Here is a 21,316-nt window from a genome sequence, read left to right on the forward strand (position 1 = left end):
AGCTATGAAGAGCCTCTTGAGATGTTTTCTGTAGAGTTGAAATGTTCTACTCTAAAGGCATAGTTTCAGATTTTCCAATGACAAACACATATGGCATTTAAGTCATGAGATATCTCTTTCCTCTAGAGGCAGATTTTTTTTCCTTTTTTTTCTTTAGGACTAACAGTGGTTACTTTTTCAGTTGTTCCAGTCTAGTCTACTGTGTTGCTGTTTGGTAGAGTCAATAGTGAGATTTGACAGCAGATTGTAATCCCATACAAACAAAGGAACAGATTTGGTGGCTAGGTCTTAGAATCATAGAAAATTAGGGCTGGAAGGGACCTCAGGAGGTCATTTAGTCCAGCTTTCTGCTCAAAGCAGAACCATCCTCAACTAGATCATCCCAGCCAAGGTCTTGAAAAACCTCCAAGGATGGAGATTCCACAGCCTCTCTGAGTAACTTCTTCCAGTGCTTTACTACTATCGTAGTGAGAAATTTGGAATAATTTACTGTCTAGCCTAAACTTCCCTTGCTACAACATGAGACCATTGCTCCTTGTTCTGTCATCTGCCACCACTGAGAACAGTCTAGCTCCATTCTCTTTGGAACCATCTTTCAGGTTGTTGAAGACTGCTATTAAATCCCCTTTCAGTCTTCTCTTCTCCATACTAAATAAGCCCAGTTCCCTCAGCCTCTCCTCAGAGTTCATGTGCTCCAGTCCCCTCACCATTTCTGTTGCCCACTGCTGGACACACTCCAATTTGTCTACATCCCTTCTGTAGTGGGGGCCCAAAACAGGACACAGTACTCCAGATGTGGTCTCACTAGTGTTGAATAGAGGGGTATAATAACTTCCCTCGATCTGCTGGCAACACTCCTACTAATGCAGCTCAGTATGCCATCTTGGCAACAAGGGCACACTGTTGGCTCATTTTCAGCTTATTGTCTACTGTAACCCCCAGCTCCTTTTCTGCAGAGCTACTGCTTAGCCAGTTTGGCCCCAGCCTGTACCAGTGCATGGGATTGTTCTGTCTAAAGTGCAGGACCTTGTACTTGTCCTAACTGAACCTCATGAGATTTCTTTTGGTCCAATCTTCCAATTTGTTGAGGTCTCTCTGAATCCTAGCCCTACCCTCCAGCATATCTACTACTCCCTGAGCATGGTGTTATCTGCAAACTTGCTGGGGGTGCACTCCATTCCACCTTCCAGGCTGTTGATGGAGATATTGAACAAAACCAGCCCAGCGAGACATTGCACCATTGATTACTACCCTTTGAGCCTGACGATCCAGCCAGTTTTCTATCCACCTTACAGTCTCTTCATCCAACCCATACTTCTTTAGCTTGCTTGCAAGAATGTTGTGGGAGACTGTATCAAAAGCCCTGCTAAAGTCAAGGTATATCATGTCCACTGCTGTCATCTCATCATAAAAAGTATTCAGGTTGGTCTGGCATGACTTACCCATGGTGAATCCATGCTGACTGTTCCTGATCACCTTCTTTTCCTCCATGTGCTTAGAAATGGATTCCTTCAGGACCTGCTCCATGATTTTTCCAGGGACTGAGATGAGGCTGACTGGTCTGCAGTTCCCCAGATACTCCTCCTTCTCTTTCTTAAAGATGGGTACTATTTTTGCCCTTTTCCAATCATCCAGGACCTCTCCCAATCACCATGAGTTTTCAAAGATAATGGCCAGTGGCTCTTCAATCACATCTGCCAGCTCCCTCAGATGCATTGTGTTCAGCTCCATGGACCTGTACATGTCCAGCCTTTCTAAATAGTCCCTCACCTGTTCTTTAGCCACTGTTGGCTGCTCACCTTCTTCCCAAACTGCTGCCAGGTGCGGTAGTCTGGGAGCTGATCTTGTTTGTGAAGACCGAGATGAAAAAGACACTGAGTATTTCAGCCTTTTCCACATCATCTGTTACTAGGTGCCTCCCCTATTCACGCTCTCCCTGATCTTCCTCTTGTCGCTGACATACTTATAGAAACCCTTCCTGTTACTGTTCATGTCCCTTGCTAGCTGCAACTCCAATTGTGCTTGGGGGAGCAAAGGCTGTTGTAAGAAGCACTGGTCCCAGATTAGGGCCAATGGCAGTTTGTCAATTGTTACACATCTTAAAGTGCACAAGAATGCAGGTGTTCACTGCCTAAGGCAGTACCTAGGCAGAAATCCGTGCTGGGGTTTTGCCAATAACTCAAATAATATCTTGTGTTCAGTGTTGCATTATAATCTGGTTAGCTGCATGTCTGAATTTACCTGAGGAAATCAGATGGCTGTTACTGTGCGCCCAAGGAACGTAGTCTGTAGAAAGGGAGTTTAAACAACTAAGAAAATAAAATATTGCATTTAAGTAGTAGGGAAATCAAAAGTGGCTCCCAAAGTGAGGGATACATTTCCTAAAATGCGCTGAATAATGGAGACATCTCTGCTTCTGACAGCGGACTCAAAGCCTAAGACAATGTTCATAGATTTCTTTAGGGACTTTCTGTTACCAAAGGAAACTTTAGCTACTGTAATTACTAGAACATAAGAAGTGCCATATTGGGTCAGGCCAATGGTTCATCTAGCCCAGTATCCTGACAATGGCAAGAGCTGGATGCTTTAGAGGGAGAGCATTGGATCAGATAAGAACGATCTATCCCCTATTCATTATCCAGAGAATTTGGGGCTCCTGGACTCTGATGGAAGTGGCCATTGGTGGAAGATTCCTAGCCCCATGCTGCCCAAAATGAAGCCTTGCACTACTTCCTGAGTGTGGATCACTGCAATTGCTGATGGCCCTGTGGATCTGGCCTGGGAGGAGCTCCCGTGATCCAGATCTGGCCTGGTTTGAGTTTGACATCCTTACTTTGTGGGAAACTTATGACATGAGTTAAGTTGCAAAGAATATAACAGGCCTTTAAAGCTATATCTTTGCTAGCTCTAAGCAGTGCTTCAGAAAAAGGCTGATGGCTGGCAATGCTTTTGGCTTTCATCAGTTTGTTTCTGGACATAAAGCAACATGGGCAGTTACAGGGTTAAAGCCAGGCCAGAAACCACCCTTTTTCATTTCCATTATATGCTGCCTTTGCATGGTCAACCAGTAAGATGGAAAAAATTTGCAAGTACTTAAAGCTTTGGGCAGAATAAAACAAATCATTCCTTCCTTTCCAAAATCCTTGTGTTGAAAGTTTATGCTACTGAAGAAAGCCATCAGTGGAGTTCAGTCTAGAATGGATACTGTTCAAGGAACCCGTTTGTGTACTCTGGGTTTCTGACCGTGCTTTAAATTCCATTTAGCTAGGAGCCTAGAACTGTCACCCAACTGGACATTGCATAGCATTTGTTAGAAGTGACCCCTGGTAGTAATTTTAGAAATTTTGGCAGGAATCTTATGGTATGACTGCTGCCATATAATTAACTGGAAAGAGCTACACTTTGCTTTAGACCAGCTCTTAGAAAATTCCAGTTCGTAGTTTTTACTTTTCTGCAGTCAAAAAAGAAGAAAAAAGTAGAACAATTTTTTTGCTGCAAAGAACACAAAAAGACTACAACAGAGCAGAATACTTCTAACACTATGAATTTCCACTTCAAATCCTTGATTTATTTTGTATGTCCATGCTTGCACACCTAACAGTACTAAAGTTTCATGGTACCCTGTCATACCTCTGAAAGGATCTCAGGGCACCCTATGGTGCTGTGACACCCTGGTTGAGAATCACTGCTTTAGACTCTTAGTTAGGTTGGTAAATGTTTCTGCTTCCATTGTTAAGGATGGGCATGTTCCAGATACTCTGTTCTAATGTCTTCAGTGGCTGTTTTTATCTCTGTCTTTAGTTTCCAAGAAGTATATCTCTTTATTATGCTGTGGCCATGTCTACATGAGACGCTGACTGTGCAGTCTGACTGCACTAATCAGAGCTACAGCTACTGCGTAGTAGTGTCACCGAATGGCTTTTAGGTGATGCTGACTGTGCGGTAACTCATTTTACTACTGTGCAGTAGCATTGCGGCATGCTTCCTGCCATGCAACACTACTGTGCAGTAGTAACAAGCTATATGCAGTCAACGTCTCATGTAGATATAGCCTGTATTCACTCTTTGGAAGATTTAAGCAACAGGTCTGATTCAGAGCTTTCCTTTTTGGTTCGAGCCTAATTTCTACAACTGTGATCTTGGGGAACCTCTACTCTCCAGTTTTATGGCCATATTAGGTACTGTGAACTGAGCTGATAAGATTAAAACCGTGGGCTAGTAAAGCAGTCAAGCATTTTACATGTTTGCTAATTAATAGAATTCCTGAGTTAGGGACAGAAATTACACACAAACTGGTATAAATGATCAGAAACTGGTTCAAATCTGTAACACAACAGAAATTCAGTGCTGAAACTGGTTTAAGGTAAACCTGGATGGAAGGAGTATCAGACTTAGCTGATTTAGGTGAACTTGTGTCCTAGATCACCTCCAGATTCAAGTTACCTCACAGTACCCCAACATCCCAGGATACTTTGCAACTCCTCTGCAACCCCCCGCCCCCCCTTGCAGGGTGGGCAGGCTAGCCTTGGCTCAAGCTGTCTGCTCCAGCTGAACAGGGAAGCTTGCTCTAGTACCCCTTGGCTTCTACAGGCATGTGGCCGCATTTCCAGTGTGAAGCATATAACCACCATACTGCACTTGGCTTATGCTCACCTATATGATTGGGTACTAAAATTGGTCTTCCCAGAAGCATACCTACAGCTTATGGGCAATTGCACCCTAAGCTGTCAGACCTGATAGAAGTGCATGCTTACTGGAACAAACGTTTAGATTGCTTGTTTAAACAGTGCCTGGGCATGTCTATTTTGAACTGGGCTTGATGCAAGAAAGTATCGGGATGAACATACAGAATTGTTGAGTACTGTTTCTTCTTTCAATTTAATGTATAGTGCTGCAGGGAGCATGGTCCTGCTAGCCATGTCCAGTTTGCCAGAAACTGCAAGGTCTAACGTTGGATCTCTTTTGACTTTCTTGGCAAGACAGAAAACTTTTTAATGGTATTTTGCCATAGTGTGAAGTGTGCTTTGGTGGGCACATCTACATGAGCTATTTACTGCGGAGTAGACTAATTAGAATTAGTTCTGCAGTAAATGTTTTGCATCTAAACGTGCAGGGCTGTTAGGCTGGAGTAAACTAATACATTCTGTAGCAGGGTAGTATTTTTAAACATGAGTACTATCCTGCTGGCTGGGAAACGCTGGCTGGGGCACAAGGATACTTCAGTGTGGGGGCTGCCTACTGGCTAGCCCCACCCTGGAGCAGCCTTGTGCCACAGCCAGCTACTATGTAGCACGTTGAGTTGGGTCAGAGCTGCCCCAGGCTGGCTGGCAGGCTGCCCCCCCTCCCCCGATCCCCCTGCTCCCCGGGGCTGCTCTGACCTGGCTCAGTGTGCTGCAGTCCCAGATGCACATTCAAATGGCATGTCCAGGAGTAAACCTCCAGCATTTATTGCTTTGAATAAATTTCATGTGTAGATACGCACAGTGAGGTGGAGACTTCTTTAACCATGGATCTTGTTCTGTTGTGCAAAAAGTTCCTAGAAGAAGCAATTTGCAGCTCACAAGGGGTTATTAAAACCAGGAGTTATGCTACTATGTTCTTGAGCTCCATCTACTGGCACCTTTATCTTCTATTAATTGTAAGCACAGAGAGCTTATTCCAGCAAAGTTTGTAAGATGGAAAGTGGTTTGTAATGGCGATCTCCATTTTATTGTTTTCAGTATAAAAAGAAAAACAGCCTGAATTTTTGCTCGGGAGACTAGTGCAAAAGCAAAGGCCCTTAACTCTGATATCAGAGTTTTTTATGAGGGGCTAGGCACCAACTTCTTGAAAGAGGATGCTTATTTGTGACAAGGTGAGGGTGCAACTGAGGTGGTCAGTTTTTTTGGGGGGGGTTTTTTTTTTTTTTATCATCTAACACAAATCTTTTATCTTCCTAGAGTTCAATCATTGTGCTCTTCTGCCCCTTCCTTTTTGGGATCTGACAAAATGTATCAGGTTAATGTATCTTTTGGAAGATGGTTTTGTCTAATAGTATCTTCCTTGAAAAATACTTAATAGAATCTCAATTGTGGTCTAATAGAATTGTTTCCCCAGATAATTTTCTTCAGGAAGAAGATTCAACAGTCTTTTTTCCCCCTCCCTCCTCTTTTCCTTCATCTGCTGCTCAGAGGAAGTAAACCTTCTTGTCTTGGCTTGTGGACCTAAAGGAACTAAACTAAGAAGTTTCTTTAGTAAATGTCACGTTTTTTTAAATATATGTTCAAAGAAGTATTTAAGTGTTTAACTGCTAGAGCTTTCCTTTAACCCATCAGAGGAGTGCCTGCTTATACACATCATGGTCATTTGATAATAAAGTTAAGGAACACACTAAACTTAAAGTAAAAGTACATTTCTATCTGTAGTTTAGCCCAGGATGACATTTTCCTCATGTCTCTCCAGAGCCGCCTTGATTTTTGTGAGGATTGCAGTCTTGCACATGACATTCCTCCAAGGAGAAATCAAGGGATTAAAAGAAGATTTGGAATTGATGATTGACATAACAACTTTTTTGGGCCAGAACATCTCTTTTTAGAGGATTTGAAAATTGTATTTTTATGTCTGAGTTTGTTTATAATGTAGTCTGGTTACCCCCAACATCAATCTTCACTTAGTTCCTAGCAGCTGAATTTTGATAAATGAAGGCAAAGAGAGAAGTTCAGAATGCTATTTTGTAGTTTTTTATAAACTTCCTCAGTTAGTCTTTGCAGATAACTGGTGTCTCATCTTAAATGTCCCTAACTTTACACATTTGAAGTCTGAAAGTATCCTCCAGGAATGCAGACATCTTCTTCAGCTGTTTTTGAAAGGAACAAGGAACCTTTTTGCATCATAAAAATATGAATGAGGAGAGAGTAATTAATTGAAAGGAACCATATATCATCACATCCATGCGATATATGGTTCCACAGATTTGTCTGTGCTGCCACATACTGCACATTCAGGCATTTCCCATACTGCTATCTTGCAGTGCGAGTGGGTTTTTTTTGATCCCAGGAGATAAAAAAAAAAAAACCAAACCCACATGGGGAAAAAAGCGGGGTGGTGGCACACAGAGGTGTAGTGTGTGCCGACCGAAACCAGAACCTGATCAGCCAGAGTCACGCTCCAGCTACTAGTGAGGCTCCTAGCTGCAGGAGTGCCATGGCTGCAGCTTCTCCAGCCCCAGGTAAAGCTGCTGGGACCAGCACAGTTGCTGGCCCCAGTCTTCCCTACACGTGCCAGAGGGCACGTAACACGGGCATTCCCCAGGGACAACTAGCAGCAGCACAAGGTGTGGCACTGCCAGTTGTTCCTGGGGAACCAAACATCTGTGCTAGTCTGGATGTGGCTTATTAGGGAGGCTCTTTCTCCTGGTCCGGTTTCTTCCCAAATAACACTTGAGTTCCAAATGACATAATTTTGATTTTTGTTTTTATTACGAAGAAAATGGTGTGTGTTTGTGGGATAACTAATGCTCCTGCAAAACTCCATGGAGACAAGGCACCAAAGTCAGGAGGTAACCAGGCAAAATCAATACTGTACTGATGTACTCTGTCCATGGTTCGCTTCGCCAAACTGCCTTGTGGTAGAAAGTGGTGTTGCTAGTGTGTGGTGGTCTACTGTTAAACAATAATCAGGAAATATAGCCTTGGATGACAGGTTGGGTCCAGTAGCATTGTAGCTATCCAATGGTTCTGTCTGCAATACTAATTTGTGTTTGTATTCCAAGGACTCCAGAAGAAAATACCACAGCTTTTGTGAATTCAGTTTCTCACTTGAACAGAGAGATCTCTGTATTTTTTGTCCAGCTCCCAAGATTACCTCTGTAAAGATGACCTTTTTATAAAAAACAAAAAACAAAAAACAACACCACAGTACTAGTGCAGGTCTATTTGGTTGTTTTTTTTTCATTTTTAAAGGCTTGGAGGAAAGGCTTTGCAGGCTAAGAGCTTGAAAACTCATTTGCATGCATGCATCTTATATTGCAACAATATAACTAACTATATATGCCAGTTTGTATGCATAACTTTTTTTTTGTTTTTTTAATGGATTCACTCACTGTAAAGTGTAACAGAAAACAGTGGTGTAAGCAGGTGCAATGCTAAGGATATCTTTTGAGTTGCAGCCCCACTTTTACCAGTACAGAATCTGGTTCTGTGCATATATGGGTGTGTACACATGCACATTTCTCTCTCATTGTAAAGCCTGGAGTACTTGGCTTTCATAACAGTCTAATCAATCGAAAGTTCAGCAAATACAATATAAAGAACGCTTGCTTGCAAGACTTCATTTTGTGGAATTTGGCTTGAAGGTCATTCCACATTCAGAAGATCATCCTTAAAATATTTATGTCCAGATAAATAGGTGAAACTTTTTTAGATCTAATTGCCGCTGTTCAGATCATGGTTTTATTATTAATTATGGCATGGAACAGATCCCTTATCTATATATTCTTCCAGAAAACTTAGTTTTGTAAAACGTCTCATTCTTTGTGAGAGAATTTTATTTATTTGTCCTATCTAATCCATTATGTCCTTCATCTGAATTAATTGGGATCTTATAGTTAACTGAATAAACCCTAATGGAGGAAATATAGGGATAATATATAGACTTATTTTATCAAATCATATAACTGGTATGCTATTTAACTGATGGATGCAACTGTTAAATTTTATTAATTTTCAAATTTCTTTTTAAAGTAATGCAGAAAACTTGACCATTGGAATTAAATACAGAATTTGACTCTGAAATGTATAACCACATACCAATGTCAGAATTTAGCCTTAGATTCAGTTGTACTTAGGCTGGAACTTCAAGTAAAGAAGTAATGGGCTGACTGCAAACCAGGTGAGACCAATCAAAACTCTCAAAACTGAAGGTTAAGGCAAGAAAAAATACACACATTTTTCTCTCCTTGTTTTTGTTCCCAGGTAGAAAACATTCCAAAACCAGTTCAGGGAGAATTTGAGGTTGCTCCTAGTTTGGCCAGAGGTTAAGTGAAAGAAACCACTGAATCAAGTGAGATTTGTTATGGGTATGACTGAGGACAGAATTTGGACTTTCAATTCCTCATTATTAATGGTCTCTGAAGTTTACAGATGACAGATGCACCTGTTTGTTATAGAGTAGCCTTTAGGCTTCCCATTTCTCACACATGTTGGTTTCTCCATTGCTAGAAAGTCCCATAATTTTATTCAGCATGTCTCTTATTTTTGGTGTCTTGAACTGAAAAGATGCATTAAAAAACCCTCAGCAAGTTGGAACAGAAACTGCATGTGCATGAACCTAAACAAAGTGTTTCACTAGTAATCCAATCTATAATTGGAGAAGGTTCTTGTCTCATGCTGTGTAAACTCTAGATTTCTGTGGCAGGAGAAAACACATGCCCCGCAGTATTAGTTGTGGGATTTCAGGTTCTTCTACTTAAAGATTTTGTAAGGTCTATAATTAGTTGCTGGTGAATTACATTGTTGTAATGTTTATTTCTGGTAATCTTCAGCAGAAAATCAAGTGGATCAATATTGAAGCTTCCTGCATTTTGTTAAAGGATAAATTCACTGAAATGCATGAGTCTAATCCACACACACACATTTTATGTTGATCTACTTTGGCCATGCACAGCAAGTCTTCAAAAGAATTTTGTCAAGTAGAAAGAGATTTAGCAGTATTTTCTCCAGTAAAAACCATACTACACTAGTGTAGCTTAGTATCAGATTCACCCCAACAGTAATAAATCTTGAACTGAACAAAAAGAAAGCTGAGTGTGCCTTCTTCTTCTGTGTCTAAAGAAGCTTCTGATCTTCTGAATGTTGGGAGACTTGAATTGGAGCATTCGTTTTAAAAGGTGGTGATACTAAAATTGAACTGGAAGTTCACATAGTGTGTGGTCTGCATGACCTTTTCAGTTGTGGTTGTTCGTGTGCATATTCTTAACTTCTAGAAGCACTGCTGACTCCATCTCAAAACATCACGGATGGGTAGTCAACCATAGAAGCTCAATTTTGAGGTCAATGCTTTGGGCTTCACAAATAATCTTGTAATTTGCAATATCAACATTGGATCTAAAAGCAAACTATTTGCACCATACCTTTACAGTTGTTGCCACATCTAGTGTCTTAGACTAATCTCCTGTCTTGTATTTTGTCTCACATTAAAAAAAAAAAAATTGAAGCCTAAAACATTGATTCTTGGTATTTTAGCCATTTTATGGGTATTTCAAAGAAAGGCAGTGTGTGAGACTTCAGGCTGAAATTTTAAAACTGCAAGAACTTGAGGAGAAATGTTTATTCAAGTTCTTCTTTTTCCTTCCCCAGTTGGAGAATCAGAATGCCTTTTCTCTACAAAATGTTGGAACCATAACATTTAAGAAAATCTTGTATTCTACATAGACTGAGCAAACCTAGATAGTGGTGCATATTGTATTTCACTTTATGCTTTTTTAAACCATCTACATACTTGATATGAGCATGGTTATTTTAGTAGTTAGATTATCTATAGTCAGTGTGGTCTCAAGGGATACAGTGTGAGTATTTTAGACTTGCTGATTTATGGATTCATTTCATGGTTATTTTTTTGGGGTCCCCTGCAACTTCTTGTTCTGCTTTTGATTTGCTGATTTGGTTAACTCCCTTTCCTTCTATACATAATCCACTCCCTCTACCCTTTTATCTACCTCCCTCTCAAATCCTGCTATCCATAACATTTGGATAGTAGATTGTGGGTTTTATGAAAAATGGAATGGAGAAGCACTGGTGCTGTTTCTACCAATGGACAGTGTGGCTATTTCTGCTTGATCCTCATGGAGAAGAGTACAAACTTTGCTCTTTGTCTGTCTTTATTTGGTGCATGTCTTGACAGAGTATTAACATCTGCACTGAAAATATGCTCTTAGTTGGCTAATAGATGGGTCACTCTTAGTTCCATGACGCTTGCACATGCGCACACACACGTGCACACACATACGACACGCATCATGTTTCAGTTTCTTTTGATAGCTTTGACCAAACCAGCAGTTTCTGTGCTTTGTGGAACACCTGCATTTGAAAGTGAAAAGTGTGAATAGTGAGACAAAATTTCTCAAAAAATAAGATTCATCCTGATTTCAATCACGCTTGGTGAAAACTTCAAGTTGAAGGCCATTCAGCTGTAGTTCCTCTACTGCAGTGAGATTAGCTTCTTCTATGACTCAGTGCTGCTTTTGTGGTACTGACATTTTAGCTAGAAAAGCTAGAACCCATTAAAAGTGCTCTTTCACCATTAAAAAAAAATCAGAAGTTTTTTACTGTGCTCATTTCTCCCCCCCCCCTTTTTTTTTCACTACGCTTTATAGTTGAAGGAAACTAGGTTTGAGATTGTCCAAACAACAGCCAGCATCTTTGAGGATAACTTCAAATAGTGTCGACATCCGAAAGAATTGTCACCATGCATACAATTTTTGCTGTTATTGTGCAATACTGAGGCTGTTAGGCATATCCTGGTCAGAACCTCAATTTGTCTTGCCTTTGGTTTTTATTTAGTGACCGGGTCTAACAGTTTCCAAAAGGCGCACAGTGGAAAGATTTTTCTGGTGGTGTTTCTAAAGGCACTGAAGTTTGAAGGGAAGAGAGGTTTTTTGTTTCTTGTTTTTTCCCTCTCTTCTGCACAATGGAGCTTTCAGAGAACCTCTTTTAAAAGGAATAGCTACAGCCTTTGTGTTGAAGGGTGTGTCTCTTGGCAGGATTTGCTGAGGCAGACAGGCTGGCTGGTGATTAACAAAGGTCATTAGACTTTGGAATCTGGCAAGCAGAGTCAGATGGTCTGTGTCTTCTGTGCAGAGAAGGACAACTCCCAGGAGGCTGAGGCTTTCTGGAGGATCCTGCCCCCCATCTCCCCCTGCTCCCACTTAAGAGCTTACACTGTGTGGCTTCAGCCTGTAGGACAGTTTGGACAAGTGTCTTGGTTCCCTAATTCTGTGTTGCTGGAACTAATCAACACATTTATCATTCATGGATAAAAGGACCTTCAGAGATCTTTGCAAATGATCTGTTTGGAGGAGGGGGGTGCTAGTGTGACAGCACATGAGAACAGCCACTCCTTTGTTGGAAAAGGTAAATCACACAAAAAGGGAGAGTATTGCTTTCAGAATGCTGATTTTTTTTTTTTCTAGCCTCAACCCAGCAAAAAAAAAAAATAAAAAAAAATCTTGTGTGCTTCAGATGAAGCTGAGATAAGTGAGGCCATGTTGTGAGCAGGCTAGAAGCTCTGAGCCTCTGAGTGCATGAGTTGTCTGAGCTAAAATGGCTGCTCCTAAAGCTCAGAGGACTAGGGCAGCTTAGTGAGTCTTAAAGCTTCAGTGACGCAGGAGCTCATATCTCTTGAAAGTGTGATAAACACATTCAGCAGAGCTGTGGCTTGTTTGGCTGAGATGAAAGGACTAAGCTTGGGGGATGGGTAGTGAAAACTGGATGATCTGCTTTTTGTGAAGTGCTCTAAATGCAGGAGTCGTCTGCTCCATGGAAAAATTTGTTTTCAGGTCTAATGGACTGTGCTAAAGGAGACGTGGGGTGGGGCTTCACTCACTGCTGTAATTTGATCCAGAGCAGATAGCAACCTCTTCCACACAATTTGGCCTGGTGCTTGCACATAAAAGCTTGAGTATCTCGATTATTGTAACTTTGTTAGCTGCAAAGAAGCTGGTGCAGTGTTCAGTTTCTTTCTTTGGGCGGGAGAGGGGGGGAAGGAGAGAGAAAGGACAAATTGCAGCAGTGCAAAGTAGACTAGGTAAATATCTGGAGTGTCTGTGTGCTCAGCCTGGCCAGAATTTGCCTTGCCAGAAGTTTATTTTAGCAGGCTATCAGAAGGAACATTCTTTTCTGCAGAACCCTGATGCCACACACCCTTGTGTTTCGTTGACACAATATTATTGGACTTGGATCTGGCTGTAGGAGGACTTTTATATTCCACAAATAAAGGAAATTTGTAAAGTATTTTTGGCTGCCATTCCCTTTCTCAGACTTCTGCAACTCCTAGATTAACTTGGCCCAGAGAAGGAAGTGGGAAATGTTATAGTAATTGGTCTAGTTATAGTAATTGGTCTATAATGTTATAGTAATTGGCCTAGTAATTGGTTCATTAAGATAGTAAGTTGCTACTGTACCCAAGAAGCATATGGAATAGGTGGGCCTCTACCTTTTTTCTTTTTTCTGAGTTCCTGTTCCTTGTTCTACACCAGCGCCCAAAAACTTTGAGCCTAGTGATAAATTCCTCCCCAGAATTATGTGATGCTGCATTAACTAATCATGCATTGAACAATAATGTGTCATGTTACCAAGCTCAGTTTACTACTTGGTATATCAAACTAGGTAGGTTTATGAAGGTAACAAGTCAAAGTTTTAGGGAGGGGCCTTTTTAATCCTTGAATACTGTTACAATGTTTCTATCAAAAGCAGCAGAAAATGGCCCGTTTCTGTATTTTTTTTTTGTCTCCTCTATTCCTATTCCTTGAAAGACATGTTCCTTTAAGGAGGCTATAAACCATGGGTATAATCATAGGAATTCTAACCAATAATGGACATAATCTTGGAGCTTTCTGGAATTGTTAAGTAAATGTCCAAAAATCTATGTATCCAGACATCACCTTGCCACAATGTCTGTTTTCCCCACTGAAGTCAGTGTTGACAGAAGGTTTAAAATAAATGCAAAGGTTTTTGGAGGTTTTCTGTTTCAGGTGGTAAGGCAATCACTAACCTTCAGAAAGGTTAGTGCTGGATGAAGAGAGACAGAAATACCCTTTTTTTTTTTTTCCCCCCTGCTTGCAAATTTCAGTGCATTCACAGCTGGAAATTCCAGCATATGCTTCCCTGAGTCTTTGTGTGAGACAGGCTGCCAGAGGAACAACAAACCCATATGAGAAGAACCTGAGTAAGGAAAAAGCCAAGAGGTCAAGGTCCACTGAATCAATATACATTTGTCAGAAGGCTTCAATGTTTGTAGAGTTGAGATCAGCAACTTGTGTGCTATTTAGGTAGGACTTTCTGTGAATTTGAATGCCTTGATGTGCCTCAAAGTATTGAGCAAAGTTTGAGTTGTCATTTGCAGTAACTATAGCATTTTTGGAGCTTGCTGAACCATGTGGGAATAGGCTTGGTTTTCTATATAGTCAGTTCATTGAAGAGTCTCTCTAAAATAGGGTTTTTCCTATTCTTTTCTTTCAGAATTCTCTAATGTGAAAGATCAACCCAGAACCATGGAGGTGCTGCAGTGTGACGGCTGCGATTTTCGAGCTCCCTCCTATGAAGACCTGAAAGCCCACATTCAGGATGTTCACACTGCTTTTTTGCAGCCCACGGATGTTTCTGAGGAAAGCCCTAGCCAGCCAAGGTCTGGCTCCATGAATGCTAGCAACCAGACTGAGGTTGAATTTTCTTCTGTAAAGGATGAATTTGCAATTGCAGATGAAATAGCAGGTAAATGTCAACCTAAACCTCTCCTCCATGCTGGTTTCTGCATATTTTAATGGTCAATTTTAATACAATTAAAAAAAAAAATCCTTTATCTTTATTGCCATGATAGTGAAGTGAATTTTGCCTAGCTACTAGTTCTGCTTGCCACTTTATGTGATCACTAAAATAGGGGGTAGATTTATCTCCCTGCTCTTCTTCATTCCAGTGTTTCTATAATTTTTTGTTTTAATGTTGAGTTTGAAGAAGCTTTCCTTTTTAAAACTTACTGCATTTTTGTTCAAAGAAACTTAATTTGGAAGTAACATTTTTCCAGGTGATATATATTGTTTGCCTATGACCTATATTGGGTGCACAAGCATGTCATAAATAAGAATGTCCAGTGTAGTATTGCATGCTCTACAATCCTGATATTCCCAATGCCTTTCATGGACGTGGCTGTTCTTGAGTATTATGATGTCAGTGTGATGGGTGAAGAAAACAATTGTGCGTGTTTTTTATTTTTGTTTTTTCCCCCCACCTTTCCCTTAGGGCAAAATGCAGCAACTCAAATGGGGACTGGAAGTTATTATAGCCATAGCCAGAGTTTTTATGGTCAGCACATGGCCCCAAATCCTAAACCAACAAACAAATTTTTCCAGTGCAAATTCTGTGTGCGATACTTCAGATCCAAAAACCTGCTCATAGAGCATACCCGAAAGGTCCATGGAGCACAAGCTGGAGGGAGCTCGGTGGGGCTGCCTGCTGCCGGATCATTAAATTACAACATCATGATGCACGAGGGGTTTGGCAAAGTTTTCTCTTGCCAGTTCTGCACTTACAAATCACCAAGACGAGCAAGGATTATTAAACACCAGAAAATGTATCACAAAAACAACCTGAAGGAGAGCTCAACTCCTCCTGCTGCTGCATCTGCTATATCTGAATCTGGGTCTGCCTCTATGCCAGTGCAGGAGCCCTGCAAGGAGTTGCCTGCTGAGGTGGTAGAGCGTAGCATTTTGGAGTCCATGGTCAAGCCCTTGACAAAATCCAGGGGCAACTTCTGCTGCGAATGGTGTAGCTATCAGACGCCTCGAAGGGAGCGCTGGTGTGATCATATGATGAAGAAACATCGGAGCATGGTGAAAATATTGTCGAGCCTGCGGCAGCAGCAGGATGGCACTAGTCTGCCTGATATGCAGAATAAGAATGCACAGAACCCCTCCCCAAACTCGAACTACATCTCTATGAATGCTGCAGGACGTGAGATGTCAAATGCTAATGTTTCAAACTTCAGAAGCTCTATGAGCAATTCCCTTATCAGATCCAATTCTTCTACATCCTCCAAGTTTTCTTCTGTGTCTTATCCTCAAATGAAGCCTAAGTCACCTCATAACTCTGGCATGGTTAATTTGTCCGACAGATCCCGCTATGGCATTGCTGACATGACAAATTCTTCTGCTGACCTGGAAACGAATAGTATGCTAAATGACTCTAGCTCAGATGAAGAGCTAAATGAAATGGACAGTGAGAATGGCTTGAATGCCTTAGATCACCAGACCTCAGGAATGTCTGCAGAGCAACTGATGGGATCTGATGGCAACAAATTATTAGAAACCAAGGGGATTCCCTTTAGAAGATACATGAACAGGTTCCAGTGTCCTTTTTGCCCTTTCCTCACCATGCACCGCCGTAGTATTTCCCGCCATATTGAAAACATCCACCTGTCTGGGAAGACTGCTGTATACAAATGTGATGAATGTCCTTTCACTTGTAAAAGTTCATTAAAACTTGGAGCTCATAAACAGTGTCACACAGGTACAACATCAGACTGGGATGCTGTGAATTCTCAAAGTGAAAGCATAGCTTCCTCTCTGAATGAGAGCACTGTGTCTTATGACAGTGGAAATATAAATGGCAGGAAGTCAGGAGGCATAATGGAACCTGTGCAGCAACAGCAGCAGCAACAACAGCAGCAGCAGCAACAGCAGTCACCACAACCCCATTCACAGCACCCCTACAAATGTACCATGTGCAACTATTCCACGACTACTTTGAAAGGCCTCAGAGTTCATCAGCAACACAAGCATTCATTTTGTGACAACCTGCCAAAATATGATGGACCGTCATCCAACGCACCACAAGAGAGTGAGGGGGATGCTCACACCTCTTCCAGCACTGTGAAGAAAAGCCAGACCTCCATTCTGGGTTTGTCATCTAAAAATAACTTTGTGGCTAAGGCCCCTCGAAAGGTGTCAAATGACTTCCCCTTAGATCTATCACCAGTGAAGAAGAGAACTAGAATTGATGAAATAGCAAGCAACTTGCAGAGCAAAATCAACCAAAACAAACAGCAAGAAGATGCTGTGATTAATGTAGAGGATGATGAAGAGGAGGAAGAAGACAATGAAGTGGAGATAGAGGTAGAATTGGACAGGGAAGAAGAACAAGCAGAGCCAATGATGGAGGTATCCAATTCATATGCACCCCAGCAAATGTGGGGAAGAGATGCCAATGATTCTCAGAAGGAGGCTAACTTCAGAAACATGCAGCATGATTATAATTCCACCAATGGGGCAGAAATTGAGCTCACATTATCAGAGGATGAGGAAGATTATTACTCTTCTGTCGGCTTGAAAGATCAGCAGGGCCCTAATGCTTCTGTTCTGGGTAGCCAGTCAAGTCTATATGGATCTGAACAAAACAATGAAAATGCAGAGTTTAATGACTCTGGGAGGCTTTATTATTGCAAACACTGTGATTTCAGTAACAAATCTGCCAGGAGTGTTAGCACCCACTACCAGCGGATGCACCCGTACATTAAATTCAGCTTTAGATATATTTTGGATCCTAATGATCACAGTGCAGTGTACAGATGCCTTGAATGTTACATTGACTATACAAACTTCGAAGACCTACAGCAGCATTATGGTGAGCATCACCCTGAAGCTATGAATGTACTCAACTTCGATCATTCTGACCTGATCTATCGCTGTCGCTTCTGCTCTTACACTAGCCCGAATGTGAGAAGCCTGATGCCCCATTACCAAAGAATGCACCCAACAGTTAAAATTAATAATGCAATGATCTTCTCAAGTTATGTAGTTGAGCAGCAAGAGGGGGTAAATACAGAATCGCAAACACTGAGAGAGATCTTGAATTCTGCTCCCAAAACCATGGCAACATCAACCCCTGTGGCCCGTGCAGCTAGCATGCCTAGTACTTTTAACAAAAATGCTACCAAAAGTTTTAGTCCAGAAAGTGAAAATCAGAAGGAGCCTTCAGTAAATACTGTTGTAGTTTATGACTGTGATGTATGTTCATTTGCAAGCCCTAACATGCATTCAGTTCTGGTTCATTACCAGAAAAAACACCCTGAAGAAAAGGCATCATACTTCAGGATTCAGAAGACCATGCGCATGGTGTCTGTTGACCGGGGCTCTGCCCTGGCTCAAATGTCGTTTGAGATGGGAACCTCTGTGTCTCCAAAACTGTCCAGCCTGGCTTCTCAACCTCCACCTCCCCCACCGCCACCACCAGACCTTGCCACTGAACTCTACTACTGCAAACACTGTTCATACAGCAACCGCTCAGTTGTGGGAGTGCTTGTCCACTACCAGAAAAGGCATCCAGAAATAAAGGTCACTGCAAAATATATTAGGCAGGCACCCCCTACTGCAGCAATGATGAGGGCTGGTGAGATGCCACCTGGTATTCAGAGACCACCAATGTCTATGCAACAGCTGAATAGGGGCAGCTCTGAGAGTGCTGTGACTCCCCCCGAGAATGAAATGTTCTTTTGCCAGCACTGTGATTATGGAAACCGGACCGTTAAGGGCGTGCTCATTCATTATCAAAAGAAGCATCGTGACTTCAAAGCTAATGCAGATGTGATTAGACAGCACACAGCCACTATTAGAAGCCTCTGTGACCGTGGCCAGAAAAAACTGACCAGCAGCCTGCCTGCTCCCACTTCCAGTACTGACCGGGACAAGGCTAAGCTACGAGCTCTCAAATGCAGGCAGTGCTCCTATACATCCCCTTATTTTTATGCCTTGAGAAAGCATATAAAAAAAGACCATCCAACCCTGAAGGCCACTGTCACATCCATTTTGCGATGGGCATTTCTGGATGGCTTAATAGAAGCTGGTTATCACTGTGAATGGTGTATTTATTCGCATACTGAGCCCAGTGGTTTGCTTGTGCATTACCAAAGGAGGCATCCTGAGCATTATGTTGACTACACATACATGGCAACTAAACTCTGGGCAGGTCCAGATCCTTCCCCTCCAGCTCTAGTGCTGCCATCAGAGACAAAAACCTATAAATGCCGTGACTGTGTTTTTGAAGCATCTTCCATTTGGGATATTACTAATCACTACCAGGCTTTTCATCCTTGGGCCATGAATGGTGATGAGTCTGTGCTGTTGGATATCATAAAGGAGAAAGATGCTGCTGAGAAAGCTGGCATGCAGCCTGATGAACTCGGGGCCAGGATTAATTCTGAAGACCAGATAACAGCATCACAGATGGAGCAGGATGCGGAGTGCACTGAGGACTCGGGTCTTTCCCAGGAAAAAACAGTCCAGCTGGCCTCTGCAAACCCTGCAATCTCTTCCACGCCGTATCAGTGCACAGTATGCCAATCTGAATATAATAACCTACATGGACTTTTGACACATTATGGCAAAAAGCATCCTGGAATGAAAGTGAAAGCTGCAGATTTTGCACAGGACATAGATATTAACCCAGGGGCTGTGTATAAGTGCAGGCATTGTCCATATATTAACACGCGCATTCATGGTGTCCTTACACACTACCAGAAACGGCATCCGTCAGTAAAGGTCACCGCTGAAGATTTTGTACATGATGTAGAACAGTCTAATGACATAGCTCAGAATGATGTGGAGGAAACGAGTAGGATTTTCAAACAAGGTTATGGCGCTTACAGGTGCAAATTATGCCCTTATACCCATGGCACTTTGGAGAAACTTAAAATTCACTATGAAAAGTACCACAATCAACCCGAATTTGATGTGTTTGCGCAGTCACCACCAAAGGTGTCTGCCTCTCTGGAGCCAGAGATTACTCCTGAAATCAAGGCTTCTCCAGAAATTGCTCCTGAGGACATTGGAGAGATCACAGTGCCGGCTCCTCATTTTTCCAGTTCTCATTTAGTGTCTCATACGGTGTTCCGATGCCAGCTCTGCAAGTATTTCTGCTCCACCAGGAAAGGGATAGCTAGACACTACCGCATCAAACACAACAATGTCCGGGCACAGCCAGAAGGCAAAAACAATCTCTTCAAATGTGCTTTGTGTTCCTACACCAATCCCATCCGCAAAGGGCTTGCAGCACACTACCAGAAACGGCATGACATTGATGCTTACTATACCCATTGCTTAGCAGCCTCCAGGACAATTAGTGACAAGCCCAACAAAGTAATTATTCCATCTCCTCCCAAAGATGATGCTCCTCAATTAAGTGAGGAGCTGAGGAGGGCTGTGGAGAAGAAGAAGTGCTCGCTTTGCTCCTTCCAATCTTTTAGCAAAAAAGGTATCGTCTCCCACTACATGAAGCGTCACCCTGGTGTTTTCCCTAAAAAACAGCATGCAAGCAAGCTAGGGGGTTACTTCACTGCTGTGTATGCTGATGAGCATGAAAAGCCAGCCCCGCTAGAGGAGAGAAATGACTTTGAAAAGCCTGAGGTGGAGAACGAGGCTCAGGAAATAGAGTGGCTTCCCTTCAGATGCATTAAATGTTTCAAACTGTCTTTCAGCACAGCAGAGCTGCTGTGCATGCATTACACTGACCACCACAGCAAGGATCTTAAGAGAGACTTTACCATCCTGGGAAGTGGCACCCGCTCTCAGAATTCTCTCTACCAGTGCAAGCACTGTGATAGTAAATTGCATAGCATGGCAGATCTGACCTCACACTTGAATAGTCACAATGAGGAATTCCAGAAGCGTGCCAAACGTCAGGAAAGGAGGAAACAGCTTTTGAGCAAGCAGAAATATGCAGATGGTGCTTTCGCAGATTTCAAACAAGAGAGGGTAAGGGAATGTGTGTTCATTATCTTTCCTCCCCCCTCCCCTACTCCCCCCACCCTTCCCAGGCCCCCACTGTTCTCAGTAGGCTGCGTATAACTAGTGCTTACATGCGTGGTCTTTGGCAGCCAAAAAACAGACTAACTAGTGACTTGTGCCAATGAGCTCTGTAAGTCAATTTAAATATTCTAGTTTGATACTATCATCTCCTTTCATTTTCCACCTCTTCCTAGAGTTCCCTAGAGGATTCCCAACATCTTGTCCTCACCCTCAACAATTATGTAGCTTTTTCTTGAAAAGTTACTGTGCACTTTAACTTAGTTTTTTTCAGTAAATGTGTCGTCTGCCCCATGGTTCCCACCTCCAGGGGTCATTCTTTTGAAATAACACGCAAATCTTTTTTTCTTCAGGAAGGCATGTGATTGATTGATTGATTGACACTTCTATGGTAATAACATATCTTGTCTTGGGTCTGATTCAAAGTTCATTGATATCAGTAGGTGTCTTCCAAGGACTTCAGACTTTGGATCAGTCTCCATGTGGAATACAGAAAAAATTCTGTTGTGTACCACTGTTGTCAATCTGGAATAACTCTGCTTTTGAAAGAGTTATTGACAGTTTACCCTGGTGTCACCTAAGGGCAAAATTTGGCCTGTCAGGATTGAAACCTGAGTTACGGCCTGTTACCATCCAAATACACAGGGTTCCTGAGCATGAAAACAAGGCAAGAAAATATTTTTTTACCAATAGATTTTACAGGCATTAGTGGAGGCCAAGTGAAAACTTGGGTTGAAATTTTGGAAAGCGACCTTTGGGACTTAAGATCAC

The 21,316-nt window shown here is 42.0% G+C and overlaps 1 protein-coding gene across 23 annotated transcripts in view; it reads left to right on the top strand.

Annotated features, from left to right (window-relative positions):
• ZNF462 (zinc finger protein 462) overlaps positions 1-21,316 on the top strand; it is a 128,670-nt gene that overhangs the window by 36,962 nt on the left and 70,392 nt on the right. For 22 of the 23 annotated variants that reach the window (XR_003093777.1, XR_003093772.1, XR_003093775.1 and 19 more), the window contains exons 2-3: positions 14,214-14,465; positions 14,991-20,494. Coding sequence is in view for 17 of the 23 variants with exons in the window: in XM_025202781.1 (XP_025058566.1) it covers positions 14,214-14,465; positions 14,991-20,494 (5,756 nt within the window). In the remaining 6 variants the exon portion in view is untranslated. Of the gene's footprint in view, positions 1-13,885; positions 14,024-14,213; positions 14,466-14,990; positions 20,495-21,316 lie in introns of those variants that run through there. The other variant, XM_025202721.1, reaches the window with a different exon arrangement.

The sequence above is a fragment of the Alligator sinensis genome, unplaced genomic scaffold (assembly GCF_000455745.1).
Source record: "Alligator sinensis unplaced genomic scaffold, ASM45574v1 scaffold560_1, whole genome shotgun sequence".
NCBI classification, from domain to species: Eukaryota; Metazoa; Chordata; order Crocodylia; family Alligatoridae; genus Alligator; species Alligator sinensis.